The sequence below is a fragment of the Littorina saxatilis genome, linkage group LG12, assembly GCF_037325665.1.
Source record: "Littorina saxatilis isolate snail1 linkage group LG12, US_GU_Lsax_2.0, whole genome shotgun sequence".
Lineage (NCBI taxonomy): Eukaryota > Metazoa > Mollusca > Gastropoda > Littorinimorpha > Littorinidae > Littorina > Littorina saxatilis.
In genome coordinates this window covers 7,094,707-7,106,209 of record NC_090256.1, presented here as the reverse complement: position 1 = coordinate 7,106,209, position 11,503 = coordinate 7,094,707, and the positions used below count along the sequence as shown (strand labels likewise).

Sequence of the window (11,503 nt, the reverse complement as noted above, 5' to 3'; positions counted from 1 at the left end):
GTCGGACCCTATCGGAAATAGGATAAACACCCTCCGTACAGGTGGTCTGAGAGGCCCACTCTTGTACATGTAAGGTTATCCATAAGGGTATTGACCACATTGCTCCCCTTTTGTTCCTAATGGGTCTGAGAGGCCCACCTTTGTACTGATCAGGGTGTTGAAATTATGTCATCAATAACTGCTTTAATTTAAGAAGTAACAACATAATATTTTGTCAACAGAAAGGAACTAATGTGTTTGAAACACTTCTAAAATTTCATTACCATAGCTTTAATTGTTTGGGGATATGAAGACTTGAATGCGACTGTCGGTCTCACAGACCCACGCCGTATGGTGAAGGTTAAAAAAAGAACGCCTGACGTGTACAGACGTATACTTTCTTCAAGACCAATTTTTTTCGTGCCCCTAGCTGGTGAAGAAATATTTCAATTTGTACTCCCCCCACCCCCCCCAAAAAGAAATGCATTTTTGAAATAGCAAAAAATTTTGTCATAAATTCATAACTTTGCTTTTGGCATGATAAAAGGTGTGGCCAGAGATGAAATTTTGCGGTGGTGTCTCCCATCGAAGTAATACAATGTTTTTATTTTTCATTTATTTTGTTTTTGCAATTGTACATTTGTTGTGGGCACATTTTTTTTCTTCTCTTTTTGTCTTCTCAAGTAAGTAGTGAAGTTGGTTTATAGCATCTAATCTTCCATAAAATTTGGTTGTTATTGTCGACTACTGTTTTGATGATAGTAAAGTGGAAAGTATGTGTTTTTAAATGGTGTTTAAGTTGTGTCAGAGTATGATGCTTAGTCGTTTTGAATGAATCCTTGTACTATTACAAAATGTCGACTACTTTCGCTGTCAAAACAGTCACTTTGGCAACCATAACAGATGAAAACTCGAATGAGTCCCTCCCGACTCCCCAACCCTTGTCTTTTATTTGGGGGGGGGGTCGCATCTTCTATTTTTGACTCACATGCGAAGCAAAAGTGAGTCTATGTACTCACCCGAATCGTCCGTCCGGCCGTCCGGAAAACTTTAACGTTGGATATTTCTTGGACACTATTCAGTCTATCAGTACCAAATTTGGCAAGATGGTGTATGATGACAAGGCCCCAAAAAACATACATAGCATCTTGACCTTGCTTCAAGGTCAATGTCGCAGGGGCCATACATGTTGTCTAAAAAACAGCTATTTTTCACATTTTTCCCATTTTCTCTGAAGTTTTTGAGATTGAATACCTCACCTATATATGATATATAGGGCAAAGTAAGCCCCATCTTTTGATACCAGTTTGGTTTACCTTGCTTCAAGGTCAAGGTCACAGGAGCTCTTCAAAGTTGGATTGTATACATATTTTGAAGTGACCTTGACACTGAACTATGGAAGATAACTGTTTCAAACTTAAAAATTATGTGGGGCACATATTATGCTTTCATCATGAGACACATTTGGTCACATATAATCAAGGTCAAGGTCACTTTGACCCTTATGAAATGTGACCAAAATAAGGTAGTGAACCACTAAAAGTGACCATATCTCATGGTAGAAAGAGCCAATAAGCACCATTGTACTTCCTATGTCTTGAATTAACAGCTTTGTGTTGCATGACCTTGGATGACCCAAGGTCAAGGTCACATGTATTTTGGTAGGAAAAATGTGGAAAGCAGTTCTTAGTGTATGATGTCATTGCTAGGTTTAGTTAGTAAGGTCAAGGTCAAGCATGTGAGTCGTATGGGCTTTGCCCTTCTTGTTGGTTCTTGGGGTCACCTCATGCGCCCCCATGGGAAGTTATTTTGTGGTGAACCTCTATTTTCATTTCTTGTTTAAATTTAATTCTTTTGCCTCTCTATGGTTCAGGCACTTAACGGTTAAGCAATGTGAATGAAAGAGTAACTGCTGTGACATGTCTTGGGCAATTCATCAAGTACCAATTCAACTTCCTCTACTTTGTGTTATTACAAAATGGCTTTTTGTGACCTAAACAGGGACTTAAAAACACAAAGATGCACAACCCATGTTGAAGATGAGGAATCCAATGCTTTATCATGAAGTTTTGCAGTGACCTTTGAATGTATATATTTCTTCTTTTTACCAAGATTTTAACAAATCACATATTTTCGTGTTTTTTTTTCAGGCAAACATTTTTTTTGTCTGTTTAGGGTAAACCGACCAACCCAGATTTTTGGCGCGACCCTAAAACATTTTTCTTAATTTCTACTTTATTCGCTTTTCAAAAAACCGTTTTTTGACTCACATGCGAAGCAAAAGTGAGTCTATGTACTCACCCGAGTCGTCCGTCCGTCCGTCCGTCCGTCCGTCCGGACGTCCGTCCGTCCGTCCGGACGTCCGTCCGTCCGTCCGTCCGGAAAACTTTAACGTTGGATATTTCTTGGACACTATTCAGTCTATCAGTACCAAATTTGGCAAGATGGTGTATGATGACAAGGCCCCAAAACACATACATAGCATCTTGACCTTGCTTCAAGGTCAAGGTCGCAGGGGCCATAAATGTTGCCTAAAAAACAGCTATTTTTCATATTTTTCCCATTTTCTCTGAAGTTTTTGAGATTGAATACCTCACCTATATATGATATATAGGGCAAAGTAAGCCCCATCTTTTGATACCAGTTTGGTTTACCTTGCTTCAAGGTCAAGGTCACAGGAGCTCTTCAAAGTTGGATTGTATACATATTTTGAAGTGACCTTGACCCTGAACTATGGAAGATAACTGTTTCAAACTTAAAAATTATGTGGGGCACATGTTATGCTTTCATCATGAGACACATTTGGTCACATATGATCAAGGTCAAGGTCACTTTGACCCTTATGAAATGTGACCAAAATAAGGTAGTGAACCACCAAAAGTGACCATATCTCATGGTAGAAAGAGCCAATAAGCACCATTGTACTTCCTATGTCTTGAATTAACAGCTTTGTGTTGCATGACCTTGGATGACCTTGACCTTGGGTCAAGGTCACATGTATTTTGGTAGGAAAAATGTGTAAAGCATGTGAGTCGTATGGGCTTTGCCCTTCTTGTTTCTATTTCTCATCGGAATATGGTCATGTTGCATTTCAAATGAAAGGCTTTTCAATTTCTGAGGTTTTAGACCATGTATAAAGCTCTGTGATAACTATTAAATGAACATTTGTCTTTTGGATACTAAAAAAAAATGTTGCCAACCAACTGACCCTAGCTTTTTTGGACATGTTACCCTAAACAGAACTTTTTTTTGCCTAAACAATGGGGTTTTTTTTTTTTTTTTACATAATCAACTAAATCCAATGTGTTAAGAACACCCCAAAAACATGTTTATTTTCAAATGTGTGTATTTATGTTTCATGTCTAGAAGTGACATTGACGCTGCCTGTTTTTTATTGTTAATTTAACATTTTCATTCCTTTGATACTGTTTTTTTAAATCTGGTTTCAAAAAATTGAGGTCAAGCCTCTACGTTGCCAGCATCTTGTAAACATGGGCATCTCTACTTTTTAGTTCCCAGGGTCACCTCGTGTGCCCCAGTGAAGTAGGATTTTATTTTGGTCTCTGTTCTTTTTTGTATTATTTGAGTGTATTTCTGCCTTCTTGATCCAGTCACCTGTATTTGACTTTTTAAATTTTTAATCCCTACGTTGTCATCAGGGACTACCATTGGGCGTTTGTTGCTCTCCGTGATATGAGCCATTATAGACGTGCATGTAATTTTTTTATGTGTTTGTTTAGGGAATTGGGAGACGAGTTTCAGGTGCCAATACGGCAATAGTTTGAAAGTGCTATTTGAGGATGAAAGAGATCAACTTGTTTGAAATTTTGAGTTTTGGTACTTGACTTGAGTTAATATCATTGTTTTAATCTGGATGTTTTAACCTGTCGATAGTTATATTTTCTATGATTTTTACAGAATACCATTACACCATATTCTTATAGTTATATTTTTCAGACCTATTTTTATCTATGGCGAAAGCCTAATAGTACAGACTAAAGGTCAGACTTTGTTTTCGAAAATATTTGGGCCCCAGCTTTTTCCACCTGCCCCAGCATTTTTTGTTGCTGGTGCCACATTCATTGCAGGCTAAAAATGTTAATTTTGAGCCCTTGCGTAAGGGTTATTTATCCGTCACGGCCTGCTCCACCTGTACCTATTCTTTGGTATTTGAGGCCAATAGTTGAAATTACGAGAATGAACAACTTAGTAGTCCGGGTCACAAGAAATTTACATGTTCTTGGGATACAATGTATATTCGGTGTTAGGCTGCAATGCACATTTTGACCTTGGGCAACGATGTAGATTCGGTCTTGGGCTACAATGCAATGTAACTTTTCGACCTTAGGCGACAATGTATATTTCGTCTTATTCCTGTTATACCTTGATTTGGCTCTTTGTTGTTACGTGTTATCTTCAATTATCTTGATTAAACTGTTCGAAATTATTTATTTTGTTGGAATATTTGTTGCTCTCTCTCTCTCTCTCTCTCTCTCTCTCTCTCTCTCTCTCTCTCTCTCTCTCTCTCTCAAAACATGCGAGTCAAAGATGCATACATTTTTGTTCAAGGTGCTTAACGCCCAAACACTCAGGATCTTCTGAGAGTGGTGCTGCTTCAGACAAGTTAACGTTCTGTTACACAAGGATAACAGTCGCAACACAGGCTGATATCCCACTCGGTCACAGTGTACTGGTACCGAGCCATCTCAGTCCTAGCACTGTACCCATAATGTCAGGCACCTGACTGGGAGCTGCTATACAGTGGAACCCCTCTTCAACGACCCATCAAAATGCACAAAAATCTGGTCTTTGTCGAGAGAGAGAGTCTTTGTAGAGGGGTAACTTTACTGACTCAAAGAAGGAAATGTTTCTGGAAATCGGGTCTTTGTACTGAGGAAGTCCTTAGACTGAAGGTCTTTACAGAGGGGTTCCACTGTATTATCAATTTTTATGTCATTGGTATGACCCAGCCGCGATTCCATCCCCGTACTTCAAACACTCGAGGCGAACACCTTGCCACAGAGGTCACAACCATACATACTTGCATTTAAACAATACAAACAAAATAAAAGCACAAAGGTTTAATAATCTCATTGGCTAGGAATAGCATACAGAATGCTCAAACAACAAGAATTCATTTGAGTTACATAAAACTCATTGTCAAATGTCACTGTAAACGTCACTGTCAGAGTCACTGTGGTGTCACTGTCAGTTTCACTGTCAGTGTCATCTTTATTCGTCAATGTCAGTGTCACTTTCAGCTTTCAATGCCAGTGTCATCTTTATTCGCCAATAATAAATATAAATATGAAATCTCAAACGCGCAATTTCTCAGGCAACCGAATAATTATCAATTATACAGTTTTGAGCACAAAGCACGGCGAACTTACCCAACACGCACGCTCACGTAACAACATAATGGACAACGTGAATACAAACACACAACAGACACGTGGTGCGAAGGATAACCCCAGCTATTAGGTCTGAAATTCAAATTAAATTTTTATTTGTTACATTTTTATTGACTGAAACCATTACAATTTTGAAGTCAATGTCAGTGTCACTGTCAGTATCATCTTTAGTCATCAATGTCAGCTACAATGTTAGTGTCACTGTCAATGTTAGTGTCACTGTTGGGGTTAGGGTTTGGGTTAGGTATCAATTTCACAATCAAGTAACATTTCACATTAAAGGTAGCCATGGTGGAGGAATTCTTAAGTCGCTAATTCACACTTAAGTAAACATTCACTTTAAGTCGCCTGACCAAAAAAGGCCATCAAATTAGGTAGCAGTTCACCAAGTAGCCATTCACGATATAAGTAACCGTTCTGAACGTTAGGTAGACTTTTCACATGTGAATGGCTACCTTAGCATATATAGGTCGCCAAAATGGCGGAAATAAAGGTTCACCACCACCACCACCACCACCACCACCACCAACAACAACAAGAACACCGCCACCATCACCGCCATCACCACCACCACCACCACCACCATCAGCACCAACAACAACAACAAGAATACCGCCACCATCACCGCCACCACCACCACCACCACCATCAGCACCAACAACAACAACAAGAACACCGCCACCATCACCGCCACCACCACCGCCACCACCATCAACACCAACAACAACAACAAGAACACCGCCACCATCACAGCCACAACCACCACCACCACCACCATCAGCACCAACAACAACAACAAGAACACCGCCACCATCACCGCCACCACCACCACCACCACCACCAACAACAACAACAACAAACAACAGGATATCATCAACAAGACCACCACCAACAACTTAAACTATCCTTATGCAAACAATTGTGAGTCTGTAGTCACAAGCAATTCAAAAACACATCATGTTATCAAAGTCATCGCTACAAGCAGCAGACATGTAAACTATGTTTAGGTTCTCACCTATTGCACCCACGCGTCGTTTGGGCTTCTTCTTCTTCTTCGACTGAGCATCCGCAACAGAAATCAGACAGAAACATAAGACAAGCAGAACCACGAATTTCAACGCCATTTTGAATTCAATATTCTGTTCTTGCTTTCTTCTCTCTGTGTTTATGCACAGAGTGTAGTAAAAGGGAGACACACTTATTTCTAACACGCTGTTTCAGCACAGAGTTTCACACGAAAAATGTACAGGTCAGCTCCTGCTGCGTAGATTGGAGCTTTGTGCTCAAGCTCAACAATGTTCACGTACCGAGTCAAATTATCGTTTGAAGTGTTTTGTTATGATCGCTTCGTGGACACAACCGCGGATCAAGGCCTTTGTGCGCAGTAATGTGAGCGTACTGTTACATGGACGTTATCCAACTCGTTTATCGCTAAGTGTACTGGCCGGTGTAACACGACATTTTTACTGCACGAAACATTTACTCCGGAGTAAATATTTTGTACGAAATTCTTACTCCGAGTACACTTTTCGTACGAGAAAAGAACTCCCCAAGGCACGAAAAAATTACTACCTCCACGAATTTTTTACTCCCCATTTTTTTTTACTTCCAGTAAAAATCTCGCACGCGCAAATGGGATGCGGGCGAAGGGATAATGCCAAAATTTGTATCTCGCGCAAACGAATGTCGCGCTAGCCTCCCTCCACCCCATCCACCACCAAGACTAACAGGGGACAAGGGAGTCAACATTTCGTACACCTGGCATGGGAAGTTAAATTGCTCGTGTTAGGGTGAAGTAATTTATTCGTTTTTTATTCGTCAGGGGAGTAACATTTGTGTACGAAATGTTAACTCGGAACTCACCTGTCGTGGGGAGTAATTTTCTCGTGTAATGGGGGAGTGGTTTTTTCGTAAAGGGAGTAACTTCTTCGTACGAAATGTTTACTCCGGAGTAAAACTCTCGTGGGAGTAATTTTCTCGTGTTACACCGGCAATAGGCGCAATGCAAAGTTCACGAAAAGGTCAGGTCTGGAGTGAATACGACGCATATCGCTGTGTGTTTGAACTGGCAAAAAGCCTTGTGATAAAGCTTGAAGCTTGCTTGCAGCAAACTAAAACAAGTCGCGTAAGGCGAAAATACAATATTTAGTCAAGTAGCTGTCGAACTCACAGAATGAAACTGAACGCAATGCCATTTTACTCGTAGCAACGTCAGGCCACCGCTCATGGCAAAGGCAGTGACATTGACAAGAAGAGCGGGGTAGTAGTTGCGCTAAGAAGGATAGCACGCTTTTCTGTACCTCTCTTTGTTTTAACTTTCTGAGCGTGTTTTTAATCCAAACATATCATGTCTATATGTTTTTGGAATCAGAAACCGACAAGGTATAAGATGAAAGTATTTTTAAATTGATTTGGACAATTTAATTTTGATAATAATTTTTATATATTTAATTTTCAGAGCTTGTTTTTAATCCGAATATAACATATTTATATGTTTTTGGAATCAGCAAATGATGGAGAATAAGATAAACGTAAATTTGGATCGTTTTATAAATTTTTATTTTTTTTTTACAATTTTCCGATTTTTAATGACCAAAGTCATTAATTAATTTTTAAGCCACCAAGCTGAAATGCAATACCGAAGTCCGGGCTTCGTCGAAGATTACTTGACCAAAATTTGAACCAATTTGGTTGAAAAATGAGGGCGTGACAGTGCCGCCTCAACTTTCACGAAAAGCCGGATATGACGTCATCAAAGACATTTATCAAAAAAATGAAAAAAACGTTCGGGAATTTCATACCCAGGAACTCTCATGTCAAATTTCATAAAGATCGGTCCAGTAGTTTAGTCTGAATCGCTCTACACACACACACACACACACACACAGACACACAGACACACGCACATACACCACGACCCTCGTTTCGATTCCCCCTCGATGTTAAAATATTTAGTCAAAACTTGACTAAATATAAAAAGAGAGCTTTCGAGGGAAAACATTCACATATTGTTTCCGTTGCATAAAAACAATCGCCCTAAAAAGGGGGGGGGGGGGGGGGGGCACACAGCTTTAGATGCTCTACTTGAAAATGACCACGCAAGCGCTTACAAGCAAGAAATCACCACTTTCTGTATGACGTAGGTGGTTGAGTTGTGGAGGGTATGCGTAATGGTACCCGTGCTTTGTGAGGGTATGCGTAATGGTACGTACCCGTGCTTTGTGAGGGTATGCGTAATGGTACCCGTGCTTTGTGAGGGTATGCGTAATGGTACCCGTGCTTTGTGAGGGTATGCGTAATGGTACCCGTGCTTTGTGAGGGTATGCGTAATGGTACGTACCCGTGCTTTGTTGTGTTGCTGTTGCACTCAAGTTGGAGGTTCCACTGCATCACTTTTCTGAGGAGGTAGGCCTATTCTTGTTTAACACATGCATACGTGAATAGTAAGCTGTCCATGTTTTTGTTTTGTTATGTTGTTGTTGTTGTTGTTGTTGTTGTTGTTGTTGTTGTTGTTGTTGTTGTTGTTGTTGTTGTTGTTGTTGTTGTTGGTGTTACTGTAAAACTTCCTGTAGAACTTCCTGTAGGGTATAGAGTAACAATCGAAAAGAAAACAATCAGAGCGCCTATTTACTGATTATTCAAAGTTATGTTGAGCTAACTATATAGGTTATCAGTTTGCATTGTGCGAGTTAATGTGTTTACCTAACCGGCAGACTGACTGTATCGGGCAAAGCCATTCGTGCCGCTTCACCCTCAGCAATGCCCATACACATGCAGACCCTGTCAGATACACACGCACACACGCACACATACACATACACATACACATACACACACACACACACACACACACACACACGCACACACACACTCACACACACACACACACACACACACACACCACACACACACTGACCACAGACACACACACTGACCACAGACACACACACACACACACACACACACACACATAAACAACAGCAAACCCAACAACAACAACAACACCACCACCACCACCACCACCACCACCAACAACAACAACAACAAAAATAACACCACAGACATCAACAATAATATATGTTTACGTTTTAAAACACATTAACATTGAATGAATTTATGAAATAAAATAAAAACAAAAGTCAGAGAAAAAAAGAGCAGAAATAGAAAAGAACAGGAACCTATTGTTCTGCTTTACACGTGCTCATGACCGTTTGCTATGTTTCACCGTTGGTTTTACCCTCCCGTGAAAAAGTTTAGCCTAGCAACCAAGCAACCAACGAACCAACGAACCAACCAACCTCGGACATTTCTGGGTTCACACGACCCCCTTCTGCAACCCCCCCCCCCCCCTCCCCAATTGTGAAAATGTCGTGCGTTGAGCAATCAAGACCGAACGAGGGCCAGTTGACACGCATGAACAAGGGAGGTAATGAATCTCTCTGCGAGTTTAGCCCCCTTGCCCTGATCAGGAAGCGCGTGTGACAGAGATGGATGGTGGTGGTGGTTGGAACAAAACCCAGTTCACCGGGTCTGCAAATTACCTCTCTTTCTCCGTTGTCAGCTGACGTCATTCCGGAGACGATAATCACCCTGGACGGAGTATGGCGAGCATAATTAGGATGTTTCAAATTGCAACATAGATAAGAAGAGTAAATTAGTAACCGTAAATTTGTGGTCTAGGTGTCGTCTTTTGATAACGAATAAGTTTGATTTATTTTGCTTCGTTTTGTTTGTTTTACTTTGCTTTGACCGGCACGGTTGGCCTAGTGGTAAGGCGTCCGCCCCGTGATCGGGAGGTCGTGGGTTCGAACCCCGGCCGGGTCATACCTAAGATTTTAAAATTGGCAATCTAGTGGCTGCTCCGCCTGGCGTCTGGCATTATGGGGTTAGTGCTAGGACTGGTTGGTCCGGTGTCAGAATAATGTGACTGGGTGAGACATGCAGCCTGTGCTGCGACTTCTGTCTTGTGTGTGGCGCACGTTATATGTCAAAGCAGCACCGCCCTGATATGGCCTTTCGTTGTCGGCTGGGCGTTAAGCAAACAAACAAACAAACAAACAAACTTTGCTTTGTTTTGCTTGTTCGTCTGTTGGAAAGTGTGTTGATTTATGTGCTTGCTCTTTGTTGTTGATTGTATAAAGATTATCCACACACTTGATAGTTGTTGTTGGTTGTATAACGATTATCCACACACTTGATAGTTGTTGCTGGTTGTATAACGATTATCCACACACTTGAATGTTGTTATTGGTTGTATAACGATTATCCACACACTTGATAGTTGTTGCTGGTTGTATAACGATTATCCACCCACTTCATAGTTGTTATTGGTTGTATAACGATTATCCACACACTTCATAGTTGTTATTGGTTGTATAACGATTATCCACACACTTGATGTTTGTTATTGGTTGTATACAGATTATCCACACACTTGATATGTGTTGTTGGTTGTATAACGATTATCCACACACTAGTCTTGATAGTTGTTGTTGATTGTATAAAGATTATCCACACACTTGATGTTTGTTATTGGTTGTATACAGATTATCCACACACTTGATATTTGTTGTTGATTGTATAAAGATTATCCACACACTTGATATTTGTTGTTGGTTGTATAAAGATTATCCACACACTTGAATGTTGTTTATTGATGTCTTCTTCTTTTGTGATTTTTTGCACAATCACGGGCGTGAATAAACTCCATTCAACGTTTTCTACAGCGTGTTTAGCTCTCGTTACATCAATATTTTTGTTCCGGTGTCGTACCGTCACGGTTTGTATAATTTATGCGTGTCATTATACGCACGTGCAAAGAAAAACTAGTAGACAATGGTATGGAAATGTTATCTATTTGATTAACAACAACACACTAAAAAAAAAGCATGTTAATCAAAATCAATTCCAATTGCCAACTAAAGCAAGCTCACACAATTTGAGAAGTGACTTGACATCAAATTCCGTTAGCGTCACGATAGCGTCGTGCAGAGGTTATGATTTAAAACGTGTTAGCACTGTATTGGATACTGAGCGGAGGGGGCACATCTTCCCAGACTTTGACAATGCAGACGAGTGCTGCCAAATCACAGGAAATGAAATTGACTCGCATT

General features: G+C 40.4%; 1 protein-coding gene across 2 annotated transcripts in view; it reads right to left on the bottom strand.

Moving 5' to 3' along the window:
* Window positions 1–6,791, bottom strand: part of LOC138981155 (uncharacterized) — a 45,544-nt gene extending 38,753 nt beyond the window's left edge. For both annotated transcript variants that reach the window (XM_070353994.1, XM_070353995.1), the window contains exon 1: window positions 6,406–6,791. In XM_070353994.1, the coding sequence (XP_070210095.1) occupies window positions 6,406–6,514 (109 nt within the window). In that variant the 5' untranslated portion in view covers window positions 6,515–6,791. The remainder of the gene's footprint in view (window positions 1–6,405) is intronic.
* Between the last annotated feature and the right edge of the window lie 4,712 nt (window positions 6,792–11,503).